Source organism: Tetrao urogallus (genome assembly GCF_951394365.1).
Source record: "Tetrao urogallus genome assembly, chromosome: 6".
NCBI lineage: Eukaryota > Metazoa > Chordata > Aves > Galliformes > Phasianidae > Tetrao > Tetrao urogallus.
Genome location: NC_136819.1, coordinates 23868388 through 23895435, shown reverse-complemented (window position 1 = coordinate 23895435; position 27048 = coordinate 23868388). Strand labels below are relative to the sequence as shown.

The 27048-nt window shown below is 49.3% G+C and overlaps 1 protein-coding gene across 1 annotated transcript in view; it reads left to right on the top strand.

Annotated features, from left to right (window-relative positions):
• The window catches only part of CREB3L1 (cAMP responsive element binding protein 3 like 1), a gene marked incomplete at both ends in the record, with an annotated part of 40291 nt that overhangs the window by 9554 nt on the left and 3689 nt on the right, over window positions 1-27048 (top strand). The window contains 8 exons of the mRNA XM_079537228.1: window positions 12348-12576; window positions 17242-17402; window positions 19094-19172; window positions 20118-20278; window positions 20429-20578; window positions 21354-21412; window positions 23504-23572; window positions 25846-25945. Coding sequence (XP_079393354.1) covers window positions 12348-12576; window positions 17242-17402; window positions 19094-19172; window positions 20118-20278; window positions 20429-20578; window positions 21354-21412; window positions 23504-23572; window positions 25846-25945 — 1008 coding nt within the window. The remainder of the gene's footprint in view (window positions 1-12347; window positions 12577-17241; window positions 17403-19093; window positions 19173-20117; window positions 20279-20428; window positions 20579-21353; window positions 21413-23503; window positions 23573-25845; window positions 25946-27048) is intronic.

Sequence of the window (27048 nt, the reverse complement as noted above, 5' to 3'; positions counted from 1 at the left end):
CTTCAGCAACAACAGGGAGAGGGAGGCTTTCAGACCACCCCCTCCAGCTGCTTGCTGGTTTTCCCTGGTCTGCTTGGTCTTGCAGTGGAATGGCGGGGGGGAGGGGAAGAATAATTTTATTTGACCCAAGACTTATTCTTCCCTTTGCTTCGTGGGAGCAAAAAGCAACAGGTGATGTCAGTTCCTCCCCTCTGCCTTCACAAACAGAGTAACCCCCTACTCCTGCATGGCAGGAAAGGGCAATGATATGCAGAGGGTGAAGGTGAGACTTCTCTATTTACCGTGCACCCATGCTGCCAGGAAACCTCAAACCTAGCTATGCAAGGGACCTGGTCAGAGAATGCTGTTCCCGGCTCTGACTCAAGAGATGTGGGTAGCTGCATGACAAGCCATTAGGTAACAGCTGACAATTGCAGACAGTATTCCCTCCCTCATGATGCCTCATCCTGCCCACATGCCTTACTTAGCTTTGTTTCTCCAGGGCCTTGGGGATGGAGAAGCTGAGTGCAGTGACCCCATGGGACAGAACTCCATTCGATGGAGAATCCCACTGCCTGTCTCAGAAGCTGCCCTGGTTGCATCTGGAGGGAGCAGGGCTCTGCTCTGTCATGCCCCAGGGACAGCCATGGGCTGGGATGGACTCACTGGAACCGCAGCACTGAGCTTTTCCACCCAACTCAGCTGTGCTGAGTGAGAGAGTAGCTGAGGAAAACGATGGCCTCTTTATAAACCAACTGGCAAAAACTCTTGCATCTCTCCTGGGAGCAGGCCAGGGATTCTGAGTCACTGCTTGAGCTAGTTGCAGCCAAGGTAGTCTTACCCAAGACATTAAGAGAGAGGAGAGGAGAGATCCACCCAGGAATGCCAGCAGAAAGCAAAATAGTTATAACCATAATTAATAATAATATAATGATGAAAAGATTCAAAAATGAACTGCCCTCTCCAAAAATAAAGTTTGAGGACAATTCAAACACTGTGAAGAAAAGAGGAAAGAGTCGAGAAAGGCCGCCAAAGCCTGCATGTCAGCTGCAATACAAGGAGTCCCGTCCAGCTGGCCAGAGTTCAAAGAGCTCCTATTGTCCAACAGCATTTCCAAAACACCATTCAAAACTTTTAGAAAATGAACCCAAGATGCAGGGTGAGATTTATCACACAATAAAAAGGCAATCCAGATGTTTGCACCCTTTCAGAGAGAAGAGATATGAGGAAGGTGAGGGAAGAGCATAAGGGAAGAAGGTTGCATGAAGTCTGGCACTGTGATTATCAAGACAGGAGTAGGGGCTGGGTGTCTGTGATGGGATACATGCCAGGCACTTATGGAGGATTTCAGAGATACAGAGAACTGCATGCTTAGGGAAAGTCTCTTGACACCAGAATTAAGGAACAGAAGGGTAAGATTTCACTGAAGCATTTTCTTTTTTGTTGCTGTGCAATTAACAAATGTACAGTTAGAAGAGTGGCATAGTTAAGATGGTATTTTACAGGTTTATCATGGTGGAAAGAGACAATCAAAAATGAAATGCTTACCTGCATCCTAGGCTGGCAGTAGAAAACTCCAAAAGGAGGAATCTCCAACCAGAGATCTCTCTGCAGTGGCAGTCAGCCCTTAAATGAGGTGTAGGAGAGGTGCAGCCAGGCTCCACCCCTTCTGGTCACACAGCTGAATTGCCTTCACCTGTGCTTCCAGGGCTGACTCAGTACTTCTCAGGTGACTCCACAGTTCCCATACAGTTGCACATAAAATACTGTTGCACATGGATACTAAGAGCCTATTGTTGCTTCTGGTCCCGGATTATATATATTTGTTATAAGGCCTTATCTGAAACCAAACCACTGTAGATTTTATCTTGGTTCTCTCACAGCCTTTGTTATTGCTTTGCAGTACAAGCCACAGTGGCAATGCTGTAGCTTCGTTTGCAACAGGAAACACTCACTTCCACCTTTGCTTTGATTATATTAAAGTCTGGTAATCAATTATACTGGAAGACAGTTTCATCTTTGAATCTGCTGCTAACATGGACTTATACAGCTACAAACTGCTGTCGCTGAGTATCCAAATTCTCCCAGCTTGCAATGAGACCAGTGGTGCTTCTGCTGCCTGCAGAACAATCCAGTAAGGTGACTATATGCATCACACTCTATAGATTAAGGAGTGACTTGGTAGCTTTCAGGAGGACCTCTGGTAGTAAGGGCTTGTTCATCTGCACTCCAGTCCTGAGTGCAAAAAGCCTGAGAAAACGATTTGTCTGAATGCTTAAGATAGAGTCAGTGTTTTAAGTGACTCATCTGTTTAGTGAATGTAGTTAGCTTTAAGTTGTGCATTTTTTAGGAGGTAGATTTCTCTGAAGCCTTTTGGCTTAGACTAGATGTTGCTTTCTATGAAGCTCAGTTACAGATGATGAGTTTGAAGCAGGAGGTATGAGTATAGTTCCTGCGCTCATCTGTGTAAGGACCCACACTTGATTACCAGACTGCTTCTTTCAGGCTATAAAACCTGTGAATTTTCTGATCAGCTCCTTGTGTCACTCTAGGTGTGTCCAGGGAACAGATTCCCAAATCCACAGGTTTCTGCACGCTTCAGGACTGGAGTGCAGGTGCCTGACCCGATCCCATATTATGGGAGCTTTTGGACAGGTTTTCAGGGCACTATAGATTTACTGTCTTCAAAGGAGCATAGTGCTTTTTCTTCCCAGAGACTTCTGACTCTACTTGAGCTCTGCTCCCAGGCATCTTCAGATTTCTACTGGAAGTGAGGAGTGGCCTGAGAGGTGTTACTGCCCTTCCTGGTGAAGGAAGGATTTCCCCGTTCTCTGGAGATTCCTGTTTCTGCAGCTCTACCTCTGAGGTGAAAATGATACCTTCAGCACTGAAGCTGAAGTTTAATTTCCTATCTGCTGCCCAGGGCACAGATTTTCCACTGGAATATTGGCAGCAGGTCAGAAATCTGCATTCCAAGCTGAATTGCTTTGAAAACAGTCCTGATGCCCAGAAGCAGGAACGTCTCCTATGTGCTCGCACACAGAGCAAGTAGTCCCCTGTCTCAACCCAGCTCACACAGATCTCCTCCAGCTACAGGATGCCTGCGCATATCACATCCCCAGAGACAGCAAACACTGCAGCAGCCAGTGGGATCCCACTCAACGTGCTGGTTGCAAAACTCAGCTCTTGCCCAGCTTTGCCACTGAAGATCCCAGCTTTCAGTCTCTCAGTCAAAAATTTTGGATGAACAACTCTCACAAAGCATCTGGTCTGGCTTACTTGCTCTATGATTGTCCTTTACAAAGACCCGAGGAATGAAAGCCACCAGTAATGTTTGGTATTAGCTGCATGCCTCAGCTCTTGGACCTGAGCAGAGTACTGCTATCTTCCTTTTCCAAGGCTTTTCTTTATGGTCCTACTGGGACCTGACAAGGGACAAAATGTGAATTATCTCTGATTTTGTTCTCTGAGTATTCAAGTGAAACAGTTTCAATGAGACAAATGAAGCCGATTGTAAAGATAATACAAATTCTTCCTCCTCATGCTCCAGCTAACTCCCAAAGCAGATTTTCTCTGTCTCTCAGGGCACCTTTTCCCATTGCTTTGATTCCTTTCTTAAAGATTTAGAAAAAAGCCCATAATAATACAAGAGTGAAGAACAGCATAGGAGCAGAGATTTGCTGACTATTGTTGCTCCAACCCAGTACTGGACAGGGCCAGAAGTTTCCAAGAAGATTGGAAGAAATGGTGGAGTGATGTTTATTCAAGTTAATTTCAGTTACAAAATAAACTTCCCCATTCCCCTGACAAGTGATTGGCTTGAGCAGTTGTACCTCTCCAACTTATTTTTAATTGCATAGTTCATTCGTGCTGTATTTTGTGTCTTTTGGGATGCTGTGACCTCATCTTCCCCTCAGCACAGCAGTACAGTTTGGAATTGCACAAAGTAGCGTTTTCTTACACTTGCCCTGCTCACTGCCTTTAATTGCACCATGTGTACCTGTCTGTCAGAACTTTGTGAGGCACAAACAAGTACAGCCAGGTGATTGCTTTAGGGCTCTCCTGAACCTCAGATTCCTCCTGCTGTCCTTCAGCAGCTCCACCCTTCCTGTGCAGACCTCCTGGACCTCTGCTTACTTGAGCCGATGCTCTCTGTGCCTCTGTGACCAGGAGGGAATCCAGGTGGAACCCTACTATAGCGTGACATAGCCTTACACACAGTATTTTTCCTATTTTGCTTCTTGCACGTTCTAGCTTTCTGTTTGCTATTTTTTTGTGCAACAAGATTTTTTCCTTACACTGTCCAGGCAGATCTGTCACACACAATTAAAAATGTGTGGGCTTTCTCATGATAATTTTGCCTCTAGGTTTGCAGAGCTGGGCCTGAGCTGCACTTCTAGGCAGTGCAGGGGTGCAGCACGCCAATGAGCTTGGCTGCCAAAATCCAGTTGCGTTCTGGCTCTGCTGGCACTGAGAAGGGGTGTGTGTTTGGGCTTTGCAAAGGGCAAATCTGGGTAGAAGATCAGGTTAATATAGTGGGTCCTTCTCAAAGATGATGGATTGTATTTTCACACCTAGTGAGGTAAAGTACACATAAACCCCTTTCTCTCCACACTACAGCAACTGGAAGAATGCATGGGCCCATCCCTGTGCAATAGGGTATGTTTAGGTGCCTCGTGCACACTCAGCAGATGCAGCCCATTCAACACCAATGGGTAAAGCTGCAGGCAGTCAGGCAACGGGGCAGAGATGACAGCACAGTTTCTTTCTCTCAGCAGCATCTCTCTGGGAAGGGGAAGGAGCCAAGAGGAACAGAGCCCAGGGCTATTGCCTTCCAGTGAAGAACAGCCCCGTTTGAGTGCTGCCCACCTGCCACCTCAGTGGCTCTGAAATCCAGGCTGCCTGTTGCGGAGTAGGCAGTTATCCTTGGGTCTCAGGGCTCAAAAAAGCCCCAACTTCGTATTTACCTGACAGACTCCTAGAAATAGCACCCCATCTTCTGCCAAGTTAGAGTTAGGAGCAGCTGATGTAAACGCCTCATCCTGTGGGAGTTGTAGCCACTTCTGTGCGTGGTTTAAATCCTGCTCTAATTATTTTTCACCCGAGCCGGCTGCGAGCTGTAAGCCAAGGGAAATTTGGGCCGCTCGCAGCATTTGTACTGTACACGCAGCGCAAGCGAGCTGGAAGGCAGAGGCATTCCTCATATCTCCAGGGCGCTGCTGCTGGGAGGGGAGCCGCTCCCGTCTCCGCCGGCCGCGCAGTCCCGTGCAGCGGGCAAACCAGCGCTTGCTTCCCGCCGCGGGGCCGGCAGGGCCGGACAGAGCCGCGGGGCACATCTCTCCCTCGGGGCGGCTCCGGGCGCCAGCGGGGCCTCCTCGCGGGGCAGCGACTGGAAGACGCGGGGCTGCGCTTCCCCCCGTTCGCCCCCCTCCGATCGCTGCCGGGGTGCTCGGCCGGCGGCCCAGCGGCGGGCACCCCCTCACGATGGAGTGGCAAGGCGGGGCGGGGCGGGGCGGGGCGGAGCGGAGCCGCCCTGCGAGGCGAGGCGAGGCGAGGCGAGGCGAGCCGCCGCGCATCGCGGCGGGCCGCGGGCCGCTCCGTCCTAACCCTGCACTCCTCCCGCCCGCCTCGCCGCCGCCCGCTCCTGGCAGCCGCCACCCATTGGCCGCCGCCTCGGCGCCGCCGGCCAATGAGCTGCCGCCGCCGCCGGCCGTTGGAAGCGTGCGGCGGCGGCCGTTCACCGCCGGCGAAGCGGGCGCGGGGTTCGCCCCCCTGCACCTGCCGCCCCCTCGGACGCAGGGCTCCCGTCGCGGAGCGGAGCGACGGGGAGGCGGCTGCGGGCGCCCGGGGCTCGGGAGGACGTCGGCCGCTCGCGTCCCCGCCGCTCCCTCGCTTCGGGGCCTGGGGGAGCGCCTTGTGCTGGCGCTGCTCCCCGCATCGCCTTCTTCCGATTGTGTCTTGAGCCTCCGTCGTCTCTCCTAGGTCTTGTGGCGCCTAGCGCTGGAAATTGTAAATCCAGGCCCTTGGCACAGCCGCTCGGTGGAAGGAGGTTTCCGCAAGGAGACGGGACTGCGCGAGGCACCAGGGACATGGCTGTGACCGCACCTTCGCTCCGAGGGGCCGCGTGCCCTGCCGGGAGGGAGCTGATGGCACAGCAGAGTCAAGGCGAAGCGGGTCCCCTGCCTTGCTTTCCTCCTCCCCCTCTCCTTTTCCTGTCATTCTGCATTATTCTACAGAAGGCAGTAAATTCTGGGCCCGATTCCAGATCCGGCTGAGCCAAGCCCTCTGCCGCTTGGAGGCTGGGTGTCAGGGAGGCGTCTGGTTAGCTGCACAGGCCGAGCCCGGGATGCTGAAAATCACCCTGGGCTCCCCGGGATCTGAGAAGGATGGAGGAGCACTGCTAGTGCAGCTGAGGTTGAGCTGCTGGAGGGGAATAGTGCTTGAATTTGCAGACCGTTCGGACCGAATTGCTTCAGCACTGCCATGCAGTGAGGCAGGAAGAGCAGTGAGCAAGACTGCCCAGGCAGAATGCGGGCATGGGCAGAGCTTGAGTGGAAAATCAGTGAGATGCGGTCCATGATGGACTTCGGTGTCCCCTCTCACCCATGTAGGTCAGGGTAGAAGAGCACCAGAGGGAATGGAGAGAGCCAAGAGGTAGTGGATGATCACTTGCGCCCCATGGGGAGCAGTTGCACTGACTAGACATTGAGATGAAGTGTGCACAGCAGCTGTCTGTCCCGCATGGACCCCATTAATGCTGTCAAGACCTTCACTTTCATGAGCTCTAAAATTCACTGCATTTTAAAGCAAGCAGAAGGACTGTCTGGAGTGTATGGGCTCTTCTTTTCTGGAATGTAAAGGAAACCTCGGCTGTGAAGCTGGAGTGCAGGGGGCTTCATTCCTTAGTGAAAGCAGAGAAGGGAAATGCAGATGTCACAGCTGGGACAGGAGATTTATCTTGGCAAGCAAAGAGGAAAAATACTTTCAAAAAGAAAAGAGAAAAGTCAGAAGATTCCCCTCCCCATCTGCCCCGCCTGCCAGCATGAGCAGAACCTCCAACCTGCAAAGGCCCTTCATCTCCTGGGCCTGGGCTCCCACCCAGCTGGATTAGCCCCTTGCTGCTTTCTCCTTGGAGCCGGACCATCGTAGTGGGAGCAGGGAGGCTGTGAGAACTAAACCGATCCTAGAGGGAGACTGTTTCCAAATAGCTCCAGTGGAGGTGGGGAGGGAAAGTCACAGTCAGAGGATGGATATGTGAAAGGGAAAGGGAGGTACAGATGTATCCAAAGTGACCGCAGTGGAGAAGTGGATGCAAGGAGAGGAAGCAGTTCCTTTCTCAGCCATGTGGAGCCACTGGGTAGGAGCACCTCAAGGTGCGCCGTGTACACAGCTGGACAGTGGAATAAGCTTAATGCCTCAATCTCTTCCTGAGGCCCTCCAGAGGTTTAACTCCAGCTCTGGGTGGGGGCAAATAAAGAGTTTGCATTTGGATGTCTGAATGCCTTTCATTAACTCCCAGGATAACTGCTGTACAACAGGAAGGGGTGTTCAAATGAGAAGTGCACGCACGCACACACAGTTTGCTATTTAGACAACCCTAAGCATGAGGTCAGGGTGAAAACATGTGGTGGAAATATGTTTGGAAGAGTTAGTGCCTATGTCGGTCACCACGAGTGAGAGAGAGCAGGAGCCAGCAGCTGACAGATTCGCGCTCTCCCTGTGGCAGAGGTGGCCTCAGCCTGAGCAGATTCTCCTGTGGCATGAGACCAGCTTCAGGCTGCCTGGAGATGAGATCGTTGCCACCCCTGCTTGTACACCCCAGTTTTTTCCCCTTGGGCACTACCTCCCCATCCTCCCAGAGCTGCAGTGGGGGGATGGGTGGCTACAAATCAGGCTTGGATCAGGAAATCTAGCACATCCTCGCCATTGCGTTTCTGTCCCTTGGCTGCCCCCTCCCTGACCGCTCACTGGTAATACAGCTTTGGAAACACATCTCGTGCTATTTCTTGGCTTTGGAGCATAGTTAGAAGAAGGAAGGAGGGTGCGAAAGGGAGGGGGAGATAGCAGGAGGGAATAATGCAAAATGAGACTGTGCTGTGAGCTTTGTAACCCATCTGGAAGCTGTTTCCCCCAGCTTCACGCCTGCTCCCTCTGGCCCAGGATGGTAAAGAATCACGTTCCCCAGTTGACTGATCCTCCTTGCTCAAGCTAGGCCCATGAAAGTTACTTGAGATATTGTGAAGGAGAATCTCAGTAGACTTGCAGGTTCCTTCACTGTCACAATAAGGATACTTTTTCCCTAAGGAGCAGGAGCTGGCTGGAATGTGCTGTTAAAGAGAGAGTTTAGACCTTGGACAGTGCGTGAGGTGAAGAGTCTGCTCTGCTTGTGTATCTCCACACATCCCACCATTCCCATCCAATACCTGTGGCACTCTTTCTTGGACCTTATGCTTAATGTGCTTCTAGTCTGCTGTGGTGTTGGGAAAAGTCTCTCCAAGGCCCAGCGCATTCCTTTCATTCAGTGGCAGAACGTGCAGGCCTTTGGCTGTGTGTTTTGCAGCCTAGATGGCAGGTACAGCACCTCCATTGGTGTATCAGCTCAAAGCCTCAAGGAGCACATGTTTGGTTGGGTGATTAGCCTGCTTCTGTTATCACTCAGAATCTGGCAGCTCTTGGCTGTCATGCTCTGCTGTGATCCATGCAGCCCTGACACACCGTACCCTGGGACCTGCAGTTACCCAGAGCCTTCTCTCTCACATGTGTTAAGAAGAAGGCTGGCTGAAGCCTTCTCGGAGTTTTACCAGATAGGCATAGCTCTCCCACTAAGGCTGAGTGGCAGAATTTGCATATTCTGGGCTGTTAGGGTTGATCTGGGCTAACTAGCAGTGGTTCTGAAATAAACACTGGGCTTTGCTTCACAGTTGTGTCTGGACAAGAGATAGTTTCTTGCTACCTCATGGCTGCATTACGGATATTGTTGCTAATCATTGTTACTAACTACATTGATACCTATCCTAAAGCTTACACTAGCTGTTGGCATCAGGAAGGAATGAAGCCCATGAAAGAGGCCCAGCAGTCTCCTCAGGACTTGGTGGTTTAACTTCTTGCTTTTTCTCTTGTGGATTTAGGTGGCTACAAAGCCATGTCGTTATTTGCTTTGCCCTTCCTTCTACTTTCCTTTGCCTCTTGCTTTCTTCTCTGAATAAAAGCAGTCTCCAGCTCCGTGTGGATGCTCTTTCTGTCCAATCCCTGATGCCACCTTTGATAATACCACAGTTACTCCCAGTCTCACATGCTAGCTAGCCCTCAAGCACAGCTGCTTTCTCTCTACCATCCCACTCAGAGATGCTGGACTGGTAAATGTATGGTTGATGAGAGATGAAAAGGTGCTACTTTATGTCTGTCTCTTGGGAGAGAATGGGCTCTGGTAGAGCTGAGCTCCTGCATCTCTGGAAGCAGAGAACTGCTTCTTCATCATCACTTTTGAGCAGGGAGATCCCCAGACAGCCTGTGTGGTGTCTAAAAGCAGAATCAGAAATATGCTATGGCATCTGCCAGTGTCAGTGCCTGTGTTAAAGCTGTGCTGACCAGCCCCGTGCACTCATTACTGACATCTGACCCAGAGGCATAGCTTCTCTTCCCTCTAGGTAGGTTTGTCCTACAGTGGGAAGACTGATGGCTGCCCAATAAATCCTTATTTTAAGCATGGGTGCTAAAAGTGAGTGGAACTATTGCATAACCAGATCTTCTGCCTGGCTGTTTTCAGCCCCACCTTTGTTAATGCAAACTTGTGGAAGAAATTTGAAGCATGTGGCCATCACAGACGATTATTCCTGCAGCTGCCCATCCGTTCCCTGTCCTCTTTGAGAGTCACATGTTCATTCTAGTTTATAAGGCTATGGCTGTACTTATAGCCATGACACAGGCCATATGAGGAGAGGCTGAAGGAGCTGGGAATGTTCAGCCTGGAGAAGAGGAGGCTCAGGGGAGACCTCATTGCTCTCTATAACTTCCTGAAGGGAGGTTGTAGTGAGCTGGGGGTCGGCCTCTTCTCTCGTGTCATTAGTGATAGGACCAGAGGGAATGGCTTCAAGCTACAGCAGGGGAGATTCAGGCTGGACATGAGGAAGTATTACTTTTCAGAAAGGGTGGTCAGGCACTGGAATGGACTGCCCAGGGAGGTGGTGGAGTCACGGAGCCTGGGGGTGTTCAAGGAAAGGCTGGATGTTGTGCTGAGGGACATGGTTTAGTAGGAGCTATTGGGAATAGGTGAACAGTTGGACTGGATGATCTCTTAGGTCTTTTCCAACCTTGGTGATTCTATGATTCTATGACACGGGATGCCTGTGTGTTCTGGTGTTACACTGGCAGCCAAAACTCTGAATCCCTTTACTTTTCTATGATTGGTTACATTCTCATCCTTACCATAAGGCTATCATGTTCATATCCTGTTTGCTTGTGTTGTTTGGAGAAAGCAAGACAAAGAACAGCTGTTACACGAGCAGGCACTCTCTGGGGTTAATGCTCAGGACTCCAAATTCTCTTACCGCTCTGTGTTGTAGGACAGGACAAACATGGTTTTTCAGTGCTTTTTAGATAACCCAATTCCATCTGCTGGCTCAGCTCCCTCAGAAGAACAGCGCGGATAGGAAGAATTTGCTGTCACTCAGTTCAAGTGCAGAAATGCTTCTAGGCAGCTTGAAAATGGCTGAGTAGCTGCCTCACCTACATCCTGTCAGTATGGGAACAAGAGGAGAAATCTTCATCCCAGACTTTCCTGGGAGGGCCTTCTCACTGGGAGAGAAACCTGGTGTCAGGTAGAATGTAGGCAGCAGGGACTTTCCCCCATTTCCTGCATGCGCTGTGGGCGCTTGATTTTTAAATTGAGTGGCTGAGGGATGACACTGGAGGGTGAAGGGCACTGCAATGATAGAACCTACAGCAGCTTACCGTTTCCCTCCCCCACTTGGTGGGAAGTGTGAGTCTGCTCAGTTGGAGCCTACTTCATTCCCCAGCCTCACCCTATGCTCAGGCAGCCCAAGTAATGTTGACAGAGTGATATTGTGCTCAGGTAAAGCAAATATACCTTCCTGTAGGAACAGGAACCTGCACAGTCCAGCATCCGGGGTCCTCTGGCCAACTCCTTCCTCAGTATTACAGGTGGGGAAAGAACTGCACTCACCCCCCCCTCCTCTGGGAACTGGCTCTCCCACTGAAATTTTCACTGGCATTCATGCCTCTGCTCTAGGATCTGTGTGCTGTCTCCCACTCTCTTGTGTCCATACCCTTTACTCCTGGTATTTCAATATGCTGCTTTCAACGCTCTTCTGCCCACCCAGATGCTTTTACAGTCAGGCGGGTGGGGGCAGTCTGACTCGGCTGAGCTCTCCAGTTCATTTAAGTTACACAGTTCTGTCTGTGTAATATAGTCACTTGAATGTATCTGTCTTTTCTTTCCTCTCCATGAGCCAAAAGTGTCAATCTGCCAACGAATGGGATAATTTTTCAGCTGGTGTTTGGCAATCATTTTTCTCCCTGCTCAACCAGCGCTTTGTTGTAGCAAATGGAAAAGTTAGCGATCTGACTTCTGAATAGGAGGATGTGCCTCAAAAGAAGCAGGTTCCTGTGGCATCGGGAGCCCAGCTCCCCAACTGCACCAGCCAGATTTACTGGCTGCTACTAGAATGATTAGTGGCATGATTGTTTGTTGTTAACAGCCCATCTGTAGTGTTTAAACTTCATCGGGGAGCAGAATTTCACAGTCATTATCTGGCTGGAGGACAGCTTCATATGGTCCACAGAGGGGCTGTGAAATCCCAGAGGAAATTAAATATAACAGGGGGCCTTCCTGTTATGTGGATCCAATTGATTTTTTTCTTTTTTCTCTGATAGAAATCAGCAGCTGGTTTGATGTTCTCTGGGGCATCAGAGCGCCTATTGCTGCTGGCAGAGATCATGAGAAAATGTCTGTCACCACAGGCAGGTGCTGGAGACCATGGTTTTCTGCCACACTTACTTTTTGTCATCACAGCGATTTCTTGCCTTGTGCTCTGCTTGGCTAGGTGTCATAGTGAGATGATGCTGGGAAGCTGAAGATAGGTACCCACAGAGGAAGGAGGAGATGCAAGAACATAGAAGTTTCATGAGTGTTCACAGTGTAGATAAATAGGCAGAGAACCTGTAAAGCACCTCGGCTTTTTCTATCTAAACTCCTGGTGTTTTTATCACACTGATGCAAGGAAGGGGTAGCAACTGCTCTTTCCCATCCAGAAAGTGCTTTTGCTGAGGTTTGGCTGTCAGCACAGCAGAAGGCTCAGATTCCTCTTGGAGTTGACACTAATATTCTATCTCCCTTGGATTTTCCTCAGCATTTCTCCGAGAACCTGGATCACTTCTCCGACAACATGGAGGATTTCTCCAACGACCTCTTCAGCAGTTTCTTCGATGACCCAGTTCTGGCTGAAAAGAACCCGCTGCTGGACATGGACCTGGACCCACCCACTCCAGGCATCCAGGCAGAGCACAGCTACTCCCTCAGCGGAGACTCTGCTCCCCAGAGCCCCCTCATGCCTGTCAAGACTGAAGATAATGCTAACGGTGAGCACGAGACACGCACACTGCACAGTCAGACACATCTGGTAGCAGCGGCTCTGGCTGTCTTCCTCATATAAGGACAAACTGGCTAACCCTTGAGCTTGCGCATGGCTAATCCAGGGAAGAATTTGATCTGCCATTGTTAAATGCAGCCCACATTTTTTCCTTCAGTTTGTGCTCTGACAATCACATTGCTCCTTTGCTGGGCTAGCTGTTATTTACGAGGATAATGGCTGTGGTTCTGTGTGCTGCCAGCTTCTGGCAAGCAATAGGCAAAAGTCATTTTAGGATCCTGCAAGCCTGGGTGTGGATGCCCTAGATCCAGGTCTGTTTTGGCATCCGTCAACAGGGTTTTGGCTTGAATATAGGAAGCATGAGTCTCTGGCTGCAATCAGTGCTGGTACATGTGGAAAGCTAAGTGGCTTCTTTACCAGCAGATCTTTTAGCAGGAGACAGAAAGGAACAGTCATTTCAAAGTCTATTTTTAAAACAATTCATTTCAGGATAATTTATGATGGCTGGATATTTTTAGAGCAGTCCTTGCAGAGAGTCCTGTAATTTGCGGCACTGTGTGGGTGTCCCAACAGCTGATGGACAACCGGGCTGCCTGAAAAAGCAGTGGCACAGACTCAGTATACACAGAAGAAAGCCATTCCTTTAAGTGAGAGTGAGACTCAAGACAGAGGCTTCCCTATCATGGCCAGGAAGGATCCCAGCTCTGCGGTACAAAGGCAGAAGTGGAACTGGCCTTCACTGCCTCTTCGGTTCCTACAAAATTGCAGCCATTGCTACCATGTTCCCTAGGAGTCCCTTAGGAAAGTATTTGTGAGAGGATCCCGAGCAATTCAAGCCAAGCAATCACTGTCTTAATATCAGAAAAGCTTTCCATCTGCACAATTCTTTGTTCCCACCTTTAACCCCAACATAGTCTTGGAGGGCACTCATTCCAAATAGTCAATCACGCAACTAACAAAAAAGAAACCAGAGTAAGTGCATCGAAACGTGGTTATTCAGTCTCTGCAAATGAACACAAGGAGGGTGCGCCTTGGGAATGAGAGAAGCAAGAAGCATGAGTTGTGAAATGCAGTGAAATACTCCTTGAAGCCTGGATGCATGAAGATACCATAGAGACTCAGCTCTATGGCACCTGTCACTTCTCTGCATCTGGACACATCCCAGCTTCAGTTGCATTCTCTCCAAGGCGAGTCCATGAGTCTCCTGAATGCAGTGCAACATTCCTCCTTAGGCAGAGGCTGGTACAGTGTGAGCACATAAACCAGGAGAGGCTGAGATGGAATCTGGCGTTTGCTCTCTAAGAGTGCAGACAAGCTCTGTTCTGGGAGTAAGGTCTAATATTAGTGTGGCAAGTATAGGGGTATCTATGCCACAAGTCCTGCAGCGGAATAATTCAGCCCATCTTTCCAGGGCTATCTTGGCTTGTAGTGGGATGTGAGTCATGTTCTAGTGTAGCCCTGAGTCAGGTCCAGTATTTGTAACACTGTGCAGTCCTTTTGGCACAGCTCCATCCAGTCTCAGTCCTTTTAGACATTCACTAGAAATTAATTACCAGGAGTGGCTTTTCTTTAACATTAACCCAGAACTGCTTGGTCTGCAGAGTTCCTTAGGAACGCCTGGGCTCTGTCTAGGCGTTGGAGCTGACTGAGGCTTGCTGCTTATCAGCTTTCTCCCAGCTTTTCTGCAGATCTTCAGCACTTCCAAATCCTGCCCCTTCCCACATGGTTCCCACTAACACGAGTCAGCCAGGGCAAGCCTCTGGGTGCGTTGTGACCCTGTTTATCTGTGGAGTCTGCTTCCCAGATGGTTTGAACACAGACTGACTGTTTTAGTTCACAGTATGAGCCCTCCATTCTGCAGGCTGTGATTTGATGCCAGGAGCAAGGGAAGCCAGGATCATGCACAACAGTGGGTGCAAAAGCAGCCTCAAGGCTAGTGATTGAATTCCTGTCCAAGTCCTACTTCCCTGTTGCTCTTTGACTTACCACCTCTCCAACCTAGAGCAGCTATGGACATCTCACAGCCATACTTCTTCCTATCAAGTACAGAGGACCCACAGCAGAGCATGAGATTCTTGGCATCCCTCAACATACAGTGGATTCTGCAGTGGTTACATAATGGACATACCTCTGAAATGTCCTCTCATGCAGCAAAACATGGATGTGTCCACACAAAAAGCTTCCTTCTCAATCCATTATTGACCCTCTGATGGCTTACGTGTTTGTGAGTCTGCAACCCAACCATTCCCTAGATAATTCTCCAAGGGTGGGAAACAGAGCTGGGTCAGAACATAGACAGGAAATGGGAGGATGACATGTATAATTATTTGGGTGTCTGCTCCTCGGACTGTCTGGACTGACAGCTCTGGGGGCTGCTGTCTTTCTGAGTCAAGTCTTAATGGGGAAAACTGTTGGTGGTCTGCTCTCCCTTGCCTGATAACTGGCTTCAGCAACAGGCCTCTCAGATGGAGGATGCCTTGCGCTTCTGAGAAAAAGAGAGCATAGAGTTCTGCAGCAGGAAGAAAAGATGAGGAGTGTGAGGCCTGAAATCACAACAAAGGAACTTCAGATTAGCCAGTAGGCAAAAGATTCCTACTGTGGGTATAGAGAAACCCCGGAAGAGATTTAGTGGGGAATGCTGTGGACTGTTAATTGCTTTGCAGAGGAATGAGATTAAATTGTACAATCCTCTGTTAGGCCTGACACAAGTTATCTGAACTTGTCTAGAGTTGGGACACAGAATACTTCTCAAGATCTCTCACCTCTGTAACAGGCTGTGGTCAGACAGAAGAAGTTAGTCCAAGTTCTCTGTATGCAAATTCTTGTGGCTAGCACCTTGCCTCCAACCATAAGAAAGGGCTTGCTTGCATACCAGGGGCAACTGGGACTTCATTACCAGATGTGGGTTTGGTGTCCTTCACAGGTCACTGAAAATGCAATTCAGTCTGTCTGCTCAGCAGCCTCTTAATTCTCACAACTCTGCAGTGCACCACTGCCCGAGACGCCCCTTGATGATGCTGGCCCTGCGACATCATGAAAGCTCTAGGAAGTGATCCAGCAGCTCTGGGAGGAGCACGCTGAGCTGGTATACGCATGGAGTAGCCACAGCATCTTGTGTCTGTACTTGAAGATTTCCAGCCACACAGAGAGCTGGAAAGAATGGGCCCCAGCTAGAAAGACTTCTCCAGGCAGCAAAGTAAGGGATGCCAAGCCAAAGACAGGAAGACATACCACAGGCAAAGCTGATGTAATTTCTGCTCAAGCTTTGAGACAACTGTGTCTCAGGGTTCCACCCTTTCTTCTCCTGTGGGCAACAAAACCTGAGTTGGGCAAGGATGACTTTACGGTACCTTTAACTTTGGTTCACATGGTAGCTCCATCATGACAAATTGCTCTTTCATGCCCTTCTTTGCACAGACGTTTTTTGGAGCTAAGAAGGACCTTCCTCCTCTCCTCCTGCCAGGACATCTTCTGGACTGAGGCTGCACTACAGAGCTGCTTTGGGCAGCAAACAGCTGGGCAACCCCCCTGGCTGTGGGAGCAGTATGTGCAGACAGAGATGTGCAGGGGCTGGAGAGTGAGCCTGAATGTTGCCTTACGTCAAGCCAACTGGGGCACTGTCTGGTGACATACTTAGAAATAGTCTGTCCTTTGTCAAGATAAATGAGTTTCTGTTTGTCAGATAAAAAGGGGAAGGGATGAGGATTAGAGTGGAGGATGCAGGCTCCAGGCCAGCGTGGAGTAACTTTTTGGCAGTCTGAAGTATTTGAAGAGCAATAAAGGGACCAAAGCTTCAGAACAGAGCCCAGGCCACTCTCCTGCCTGGCAACTTTTTTCACCCATGTGAGTTGTACCACTCCTGTTATCTCTGCTTCCAGTGGTGAGCCTGGCTTACACCACATGCATGGTACAGAGCAGGCAGGGTCCGAGGTCGCATCCCTACACATCTCCATTCAGTGCTCTTCAGTGCTGCTGCTCCTGCCACTGTCAGCAATGGCAGCTTGGCACAGCAGCTCACAGCAGCCCCCAAGCAATGCAGAGCAGCAGAGGTAAGACTGAGGACAGCAGCCCCACAAGCAGAGTGCCACACTGGGCTTCTTCCCATCATCTCCTCTTGTCCTGCGGCCAAGCCACAGTGGTACACGATGCAGCATCAGCAGGAGGCCAGAGTGCATGGATGGACCCCCCAGCAGCCTCTCTTTGCCTTTGTGCTCTCCAGCTCTCTAGCACAGAGGCAGTGCTATTCTTGGTAAAACACCTGGCAGCTCTGTGATGCTGGCCATGTTGCCTGAGAAGCCAAGCCCAGCATCCTCCTTACACTGAGTTCTAAGTGTAAATAAACTCCAGAGAATGAGACCGAGACATCAGTGAGGGAAGAAACCCCGCAGCTGTCTTTGAGCACATCGGCTGCATAGGGAGAGCAGAGCAGAGCAGAGACACGATCCCTCTAGCTCTGTCCTGTCTCCGCTCTCCGCACACTGGGGGTTTGTTCCCTTTTGTTCCCTCTGTTGTGGGCCTGCACATGCTTGTGTGGTGACAGTGCTAAACTTGGAAAGGCAGCCTCCCCAGATGGGGGGAAGCTGTCTGCATGGATTATTTTTTTTTTTTGTCCTGTTCTTACTAGAGTTTGACTCTCACGTTGTACATGTTTCAGAGCTGGAGAATGGAGTGTGGTCTCTGGGGCCCAAGCTCTGCTCCATCATGGTGAAGCAGGAACAGAACCTGGCTCTAGACCCGCCTGAGTCCCAGCTGGCTGCCAGCTCCAGACCTGTGCTGAACCTCAACCCTCTGCAGAGACTGCCAGTCCCCGAGGAGGTGAGCCCATTGAAGGTCCATTGGGAACTTGGGCTCTCACACAGTGGCACTCCTGTGATGTGGACCCAGCTGTGTGACTGCAGGGTCCTGCTAGGTGATTAAGCTGCCGGCTGGACAGAAGAAGCCCGAATATTGCATCCTTTATCATTCCCCTCTTGAAATAGCAGTCAGAGCAGCACCAAACCTTAGGCTAGCTAGAATTGCCTTCTTGATTCCTGCAGTGAAGCTGCAGGATAGCTTATCCTTCCAGAGAAAGTGATGGAAGGAAGGTTTTCTCTGGCACAGGAGGTTTTACAATCTGGGTTAAATACAAGCATATTTTCTTGGCACAAAACCCAAAGGCTTTTAAGCTTGCACATGCTGGAGGCCTCTCACGTCCAATCTGCCAGTATTTTTGTAGCCACTCTTTTGCTTATTTTCATTGACTTAGGATTACATTTTTCTCAGAGAACAGTGTCAGTTAATGCTATGCCAATGAGCCAATTACTCTTGAGTATAGACTACTGCCCTGCCACTATCTTTTTCACGGCCTTGGCCTTATCGTATGGCCTTTCACTTTTCTCAGTTGCTTACTGGAAATGGAAGCCCTAGTCCAGCTCCTCCTTTGCATTTTCCTATGAGGCAATGGGAACTATTATTTCTAAGGAACAGGAGGCCAAGTCTATTGGTCATATCTAAGTTCTTAAAAAGTCTGTTTGTCTGAAGAGGCTCAGTTATACCACCAGTATGTGGGAGGGAGCTGGGGGCTCTGTTTGGCTGTCTCTGAGCCCAGCTTTGTTGGAAAGGAAGGTTCGAACACAGATCTCAGTTATCTTGTAGCAGCTCAGTAGATAACAGGAGAGCCACCCTGGGGTTCAGTTCCTTCATTCACTCATGCTGAGCATCTTCCCACTTAAACAGCCATCCAAAACAAATGGGTACTTCCAGCCAAAACTGTGCACAAACTTCCTCTACTGTTTACAAAGCTTGAACTTGCTGTGCCCTCGAAGCTCTGCTGTGTGTGCTCGGCAGCTATACCATGGTGCTCTCTCAGCTGTGTTTACAGTCTGGAGGAGTTTGCAATGTGTCTGTTCAGTGTAAAAACTCCCCCAGCCTGTGGTGGCCTGGGGGCTGGTAAGCCAGGGAGCTGAGGGGCAGCACAGCCCAGATGGAAGAAAAGTACTCTTTATTTAACTCCCAATCCTCTCCAATTGGAAACAGCTGCCCAGTGGTCCTGCTGAAAATCATGTGAGCAGGATGGGGTTTTGTTCTGTTTTCTTTTTCTGCACAATATCTATGCTCCCATTTCTAATGAAGACAGATCAAAGGGGCCCTTCCCATGGTAACACAGAGGTTGGTTTAAGTTGCATTGTCTATGTCTAGCAAGGGAAGAAATGCCAAGGATGAAAGTCAAAAGTACCTTTTGGAGGTACTCAGTACACTGCTTGGCAGTATACCCATCTGCCACTGCTGATTCTCCTGCAAACATGGGATTCTCCTGCAAACACTGCCTGCCCAGCAGCACAAACTTCAGGAGGCTACGTTTGAGCTCCTGGTTGTTGTTGTGTGTAGTGAGAGGCTGTCTGGGGACAGAGCTGTGATATGGGGTGGAACACAGAGTGGTGAGCAGGGGCTGTGAACAGAACTGGTGGGAGCACTCTGGGCAGGGGAAGTGACAGCATCCAAAAACTCTTTCTGCTTCTTTTCCACAGACTCCCATTGAAATGACTCCAGCTCCTGTGATCAAAGCTGAACCCAAAGAGGTGAACCAGTTTCTAAATGTACCTGCAGGCAAGAAGACAGAATTTGCTGGTAAACATACATCCTTCTAAATTACTGAGATACAGATCATTATTATTTCCATCATTACTTGAGAGCAGAGCCATATACATGAGATAGTACTGGGGTACAGACCAATAGATGTGGGGGGCATTGTAAATTTTCAACTCAGATCAGCATCTGGACCAACAGCCACACACATAACTGCTCAGACAGGGACTCCCTGGCAAAACAGGCAACCACAGAGTTGGAGATATGCAAGAGTGCCTTTAAAGTCCTCGGAGGGACTGTAGCGTTATCCAAAAACAACCATTTGAAAGTCAGGAAGTTCAGGATCCAGTTTAATTTGAAAAAAACCCAAGTATATGAAAATCCTCGATACACAAATGAAAGCTCTATGGCAACTTCCACTTTGCCTCAGAGAAACACTTCTTAGTCAAATTCTCACCTCCATTAAGGTCCCCAGGGCTCTCCAGTACAAAGTGGGGACAGTTCTAAGGTGCTTGGCAGCCTGCTGAGTAACCAGAGTCGCATTTGAACAAGTGTGCTGTCAGGTGTGCGAGCCCTGTGGTGCTTTTGGAAGAGCTCGTCTACAGAACACATGTGAGCAGGTTATGGAACAAAACATCATATACTCCATTTTGGTTGACACCTGGTAACGTTAATGCTTTGTAAATACCACCAGTGTTTTGGCAAACCCCCTGCCAGTTCTCTGACTCCTGCAGTTCCTAGTTTAGCACATTTGAGGTCAGTCTCACCTCTGTCTTGGGCAAAGCTCAGTCCAGCCTTGTTCTTATACATACCCCATCTTATGAGATTTATTGCTTTCTTCTTTCAGTCCTGTTTTAAGGCAGTGCCTTTTCCTAGTGCTACTTGGCATCTGTATGGGTGCCAATTGCTGTATGGCATCTGTAAGGCTGACATGACAGCCATTGACTTGATATCCTTGTTTCTCAGTAGATGACCTGGTGCAGATGCCTCCAACTCCGCCCAGCAGCCATGGCAGTGACAGTGATGGGTCCCAGAGCCCTCGGTCCCTGCCTCCCTCCAGCCCAGCCCGACCTGCTGCTCGCTCTTCTACTGCCATCTCCTCCTCACCTCTCCTCACAGCACCACACGTAAGGAAGAAACAGGATGTCATAGTGATGCAGGGCTTCTTGGTGCTCAGAGGGGACTGGAAGCTTTCTGACGCTTGCAGAGTGGATTTGGTTGTTGTTGGGGAATAGGACTCCTTGCTGTTGCTGACAGCTGCTTTCTGTGTGTTTCAGAAATTACAAGGGACCTCTGGCCCGCTGCTCTTGACTGAAGAGGAGAAACGCACCTTGATTGCTGAGGGTTACCCCATTCCTACCAAGCTGCCCCTCACCAAAGCAGAGGAGAAAGCACTGAAGAGGGTCAGAAGAAAAATAAAGAACAAGGTGACTGCAAAAAACCCAAACCTTGCAGTTCCCATGATTCCAGAGCCTCGCCTGACCAGCACTGTAGTTATCCTTGCAGTGCAGCTCAGAAGAGGTGGGATCCTGCCTTTGATGCACTGGCACAAGCCTTCCAGCCCACAGTGGTGCTGCGGATCATCTGTGTGCATTCTGTGCATGCAGCTTTAGCTGGAGAGTGTGGCTTCTAGCCCATCTCCCGTGAGTGCGTGGCCTGTGATGGGGCCCACAAATTAAAGCATCAAACCAACCGTCCTGGTCAGGCGTCACTGTGGGGGCAGGGAAACAAGAACTACAGCATGGTGTAGGACGAGTGGTGCACAGAGCTCGTTAGCCAGGCAGAAGCTATCAGACTTTAGACTGATTGGAAAGCATCTTGTGGGAGAAATAATGAGACCCTGAATTAGTCACCCAGTGACTCAGAAGTGGTCTGGGGCAGAATCTGCCCAGATGGCCACAGCATGTACTGTGTGAGTCAGAGGAGTTCAGAGCAACCCAAAAGATGCTCTCAGCAGCAAGGGGGGTCAGGCACACTGCAACAAATATTTGTGGTCTATAGGCCAAATAAGTCTGCATGTCTGCAGCATCCATTCCTCCCAGTTTTGGCCTGAAGTCCAGTAGGAATGGCAGACTGGAAGGTGACTTCCCCATTTACCTGAGAGTGCTGTGTGTGCAGAGAACGGACAAGATGAGGGGGCCACAGAGACACGTCTAGATGCTTATGGTACTGACTGCTCTCTGATGGCTGCCCCCCTCACAGATCTCTGCTCAGGAGAGTCGCAGAAAGAAGAAAGAATATGTGGAATGCCTAGAAAAAAAGTAAGTTTCTTCTTCTCTGCCCTACCTTTGACAAAGGAGTCCTGTCCTCTCACAGTCCCTCTTTTTAGTGCTTTTGACTCTGATAGCCCATCTGATCCCTTACATATGTCATTATTCTTCCCCACAGCACCTGAGCTCAAAAGTGACTGAATCATGGTCAGGGGTCTCTCCTATTACTTTCATTATGGTATAAGGATGGTCACATGTGCTCTAGCCAGCAGTGACACCGTGGTCAGCTGGCTCTTTAAACCTCTCCTAACCAAGATGGTGAAGTTAAAATGCCAGAGGAGTATGAGGTATTTCCATTGTGTCCCTATGAGACTCGGTACCCACCCCTGCCCTGAGGTGACCTATTTGACAGTGGGAAGTATTCAGCAGTCACTGGGCTTGCAGTGGGACTGTAAAAAAAGAAGCATATTTTCAACTCAGAAAACTACTGACTTGCTCAAAAAGTACAATTCCTTGCAAGACTGGCTGCACAGAAGTTTGGTTTGGGATCTTGCCCCTACTCCCCTCCCTCCTAGAAATCCTCTTGCAGGATGGAGAATGCTCTAGAAATCTAGTGTTCCCAGCTGCTTAGTTTGGCTGGTCCTCTGCAGAACACAGGCCATTTTGGCTGCCCACAAGGTGGGATTTGGGATAAGAGTCACATTTCCCCACTAGAATTGCTCCTATTCTGTCAATCCCATAAGGAGTATGTCCTCCTAGGGTACTGAATAAAGCTTTTCCCCTTCTCCCCATGAAGAGAACACACAAGCATTTGATAACAAGGAAAACCTTGCACCATTATTAACCACACCCTTTTCCTTTCCCTACTCATCCCCCTTTTTGTACATAGGCTTTGTTTTTCTCCTAATAACCCTCAGATCCTGAATATGTGAAGGGCGTAAACCCAAGGTGACATCACATAACAATGGCATATGTCAAAGAGGGTTGAAAATAACTCCTGAAGTTCTGATCCTGTGGTCCTCTCTGTACCAGCATTCCCAGCGGGCATTCCAGGCAAAGCAAAATGCTGGGATCCAGCTGCAAGCTCACATTTCTGTTTAAATACCATCTTTTTCCCTGTTATTAACACCACCTGAGATCAGCAAAATGGAAAAAAAAATCCCCCAAACCCAACCTTAATTAACTCTTCCTGCTGCTGCTGTTTGTTTATCTTGTCTAAGTGTGCAGAAATGCTAAATGAAAACAGATGACTCAAGGCCCCTCCAAATGCTCATGCCCTTTCACAAGCAGTGCCTCAGTGCTCATGCACGAGTCCAGGCACTGCAGCACGTCACCTCCAGTTAGTGTCCCACATGGACACCCACATCCCTCAGGATGGGGCTGGGGAGGTGCTGCCTTTGCTCAAGTAGCAATCAATCTGTGCTGGGGCCTCTTCCCCAGACGTGTATGTACTCAGTGCTTTGTTACGCTAGTGCATTGCTGGGACAGATGGCTTTCAAGCAATGCCAGGTTTAAATGTGAACCAAAAGGAACATTTGATCATTTTTTTTATATAATTTTTTTTTTTTTTTTTAATGTATCAAGTCTTTGGTCAGCTTGGCTGATTTGTCAACATCTGTGCTTGGGCCCTCCACCATTCGGCACCATACTTTTGCTGCAAGCCCGGTTTTTGCACGGAACGCCCGGTTTGGAGGCAGCGCTGGAAAGCCCAGCATCACCAGGCTGTGTCCCTGCCCTGGAGATACTCCCCTTCGCCTGTCCCGAACACAACGCTGCGCCTTTCCTCTCCGGAGCACTGGGAGCAGCCTGCAGGTTCTCTGCTGCCCTCAAGTGCCCACAATAAGAGCTGGCCCAGCATTTGTGCAGAGCTGCCTGGTTCCTGCTGCGAGGCTCTCAGCCTGGCAGATTTTTGGTCCCAGTGGAAGAGGTGTGAGAATTTATACCTCCGATGCCCCCTCCCCCTCTGCTCCTTTGGCATTCTTTTTAGGGGGGTTGGAGATGGCTGACCATTTGGCTCCAGGACCACATGTGGAGGCAATGGATGTGGCCGTTGAGCCTGAGCCTTCTCAGTGCAAGAGAGGCAGGGACTGCTTCCTCTGTCCCACCTGTGTAGCTAACTGGTCATGGGTCTTACTCCCACAGGGTGGAGACATACACGACAGAAAATAATGAACTCTGGAAAAAAGTGGAGACCTTAGAAAGTGCAAACAGGTAAGGGGAGTTAAACTTGACCTCTCTGTGGGCTGTGCAATGGAAGGGAGACTGAGGGAGCACTGGGGCAGGAGGGCAAGAAGTCAGCCCCCAACTCCTGGTGAGGTGGGTGCGCTCGATGAGGCACTGGTCTGGGGCCCACGGCAGCAGCAAGGCAGCTGGGTTTGCTTAGTGAGTCTGGAATGTTTGTGTTGGGACGGCCAGGCCACGCCGCAGCAAAAGGAGGGAGGGAAGGAATGAGTTCTCTCCCATCTCTTCCTTCTTCTCCTTGCAGCCCTTTGGGCTCACTGTTCTCTCTTGTAGCCCTCCAGGGGACTGACTGTCTCCAGGGCAGGTGATCTGAGGGAGGCCCCCCACAGCAGGTCCTCTAACCCACTCCTTCTGTTCTTGGGCTCTTTAGAAGCCCTGGACTTTATGCAGCTGTTTCAGGTTTCTGTTGAGAAACAGCTGAACAGACTAGATGGGAAATCTGTTTCCTCTAGTAAAGGCAGAGATCCCAACTCCCACCTCATCCAGGGCAACTCCTTGTGGTGTGGTATTGGTGGAACTGTGCAGCTCAGCCCACAGCCCTTGTTTGCCCTGCCTTGCCCACTTGAACAGCTAGGCTAGAGGAACTCCCTGCAAGCCTGGAGGATCCACCCCCATCTGCTGCTGCTCCTGCTGCCTGCCTGAGAGGAACAAGATGCTCCTGCAGCCCTAGAACAGGCCCTGGCTCCTTCCTTCAAGTCTCTGGTGAACACTTGTGCTTATAATATGCAGAGGCAGTCAAGAGATCACCAGGGGAATTTACTTCCTTGCAAGCAGATAAGAAAGACTCATGTCCTTGCTGCGGGGATGAGCAGCAGGAGGAGAGCCCAGCCCTGCTCGCTCATACTAGGTACAGCTAGGTATAAGCAAGGACAAGGCCAATAAGAGGAAAGCTCATGTCCGCAGCCCTGTTTGCTGCCGCTTCAGCATGCAGGGCTGTGAAGCACTCCTTGAGGCTCTGCCATTCTCTTCTCATCCATAACAGCAGAGCCATGCCCCCAGCTTCATGCCAGCCACTGCTGCTTGGACTGGGGAACCAAGGTGTGCCATCTGCTGGTGATACTGTTGCCCGGCACAGTCAGCCACAGGTTGATGCCTAACCTCCCTGGGAACACAGGCAGCCCTTGGTGTTGAAAAGGCATGAGCCCCATCCTACAAAATCAGAAGATTGGCCTAAAAGCTGGGGATTATTATTATTATTTTTTTTTTTCCTTCCTCAGAAAACACACTGTTTTTTCTAATTGGGCTTGATTTTCAGCCACTGCCAGGGGGACGCTCTGTGCCTCTTTCCACATGTACAAGGAGCAGAGGAGAATTTGGAAAGAGATAAATCTGGGATTCTCCTGCAACCTCCTGGCTCCAGGACTTAGCATTTTATAAAAGTTCATACATATTTACGTGAAACAGCCAGCAATCCCAAGGGGAAATACTCAGTAATCCATATTCCAGTAATTTGGAGCCCTTACTAACTGCATGCTCTGCAGTTAGACTCCTAAGATTTCTTCATCAGCCCAGTGAAGATTATGGTGGCTCTTCATACCACACCTACCACTGTTCTGTGTTCATGTATGCTGATGTCTGCATTCAGTTAAACAGGGCAGAGACACCTCAGTACATGTTCCTATTGGAGCAGACAGAGAATGAATTAAGCACTGAACTCTACATTCGGCTTTGCCCACATCCCTCTGCAGAGTTTGACAAAACTGAAGAAGCTGGAGGGAATCAAGCTGGTTTTTGTTTCTCTCTCCACCACACGGTTCAGGACACAGGTTGAGCTACAGAGCACGTTTCTCTGAGTGAAATGGGAAGAGACAGGCCTCTTCTCAATGTCTGAAAAGGCTACATTGCATTCAGCCTCCAAACCAGAACTTGATTCTCATGGTAGCCCAGCTCCACAAGGCTTTGAGAGACGACCGGGTGAAGCCCTGACTGAATGTGATGTTCATAACCGAGGGCAGTTACAGCGAAAATTGTGTTGGATCTACCCACGAGCAGAGGGTTCTCCAACCTTATGGCACCTTGGGGCATTCCTCCCTCAGTTCCTGCAACACTTCATATCTCAACCCCTTTTTTGTTTTGTGCCTGCCTGGTTGAATAACTTGGGCAAGCTATAGCAATGAGGAGAGATTTGTTTTTACAATAAAGGAAAATCAGGGTAAATTATGAAGGGGGTAGTGGGAGCTTTCCATCATTAACTAGATGTTGCCTCTTTATCAAATTCTGATTTGGGTTGTTTCCTGTCCCAGGACTCTGCTTCAGCAGTTACAGAAGCTGCAGGCTCTGGTAGCTGGGAAAGTCTCCAGACCTTACAAAATGGCTTCCACACAGACCGGGACCTGCCTAATGGTATGAGTGTCATTTCCATCATTCCATTTTGCCATGCTCCCCAGACAGCTTCATCAATCTGTGTTCCTGCCCTCTTTCATACTGTCCAACTCTGTTGCCAGTATACTTGCTTTCTCCTCATGTGTTAACAGTACCAGAACTGGACCATGTCATATACACATCAGTAGTGTCAGTTCTTTATGCAACAATATGAGAATAATTCCTGTGTTTTCATTATTTTATTATTTTGTGCCAAACATACTTTGTTTGCTCTTCATTAGCTATTGGACATTCAGTAAAAAAAGTGTCTCCAATAAGCTCCTATCATAATGGATAGACTTTTTTTTTTTTTTTGCTGAGTCTGTAGTACTTAACATTTAACTTAGCAGGGTGGACAAATTTCTTCAGCATTCCTACCAGTGAGCATTGCCTTCTACCTATCAGCAAGAAATGACATCTGCTCTTGCTATGCCTGTACATCAGACATCGTTAAATCCAGCTAGAATCTTTCTAATTTGCACTTCAGCTAACCAGAGTTTTTTGGGCTCATCTGTTGGTTTTGATAATCCATTTGCCTTTCGTATCTCATAGTGAGGGGTCATAGTTAAGCAATCTTGACTTCACTGTGGTGCTGTATGACATGCCAGTGGGTGGCCTAAGTGGAGTCATGCTTATTTTTCATCCTCTTTTTTTTTTGGCCAGGGAAGAGCACTCTGATCCATGATAAAAAACACAACCTCCAACCCTGGGATCTCTTTGGAGGATTATCATAGTAGGTGCTTGTGATGAATCTGTCAGTTATCAAATTATCCGTACGTGGTTATCGCTTCTATACCATTAACAACCATGAAACACAGATGAAGAGGTGTTTGCCCCATTTTCTCAGAGTACTGTTTCCTGAGAAGTTTTTTTTTCAACCCCCCCTCTTCTTTCAGTTTCTCCTTTCAAAAATCTGCTCAAACTTCTGCTACTCTTTGCCACCTCCATATCAGATCAGATTTTAATGACAGATTTTCTTTTCTGTTCACTGCTTTGTTGCTTCATTCCCAAGTTCTTTTCACATTTTTGGGTGTGACCCCACAGGACCCAGTGACTCATTGCTCCTTAATGCAACAGCTCATCAA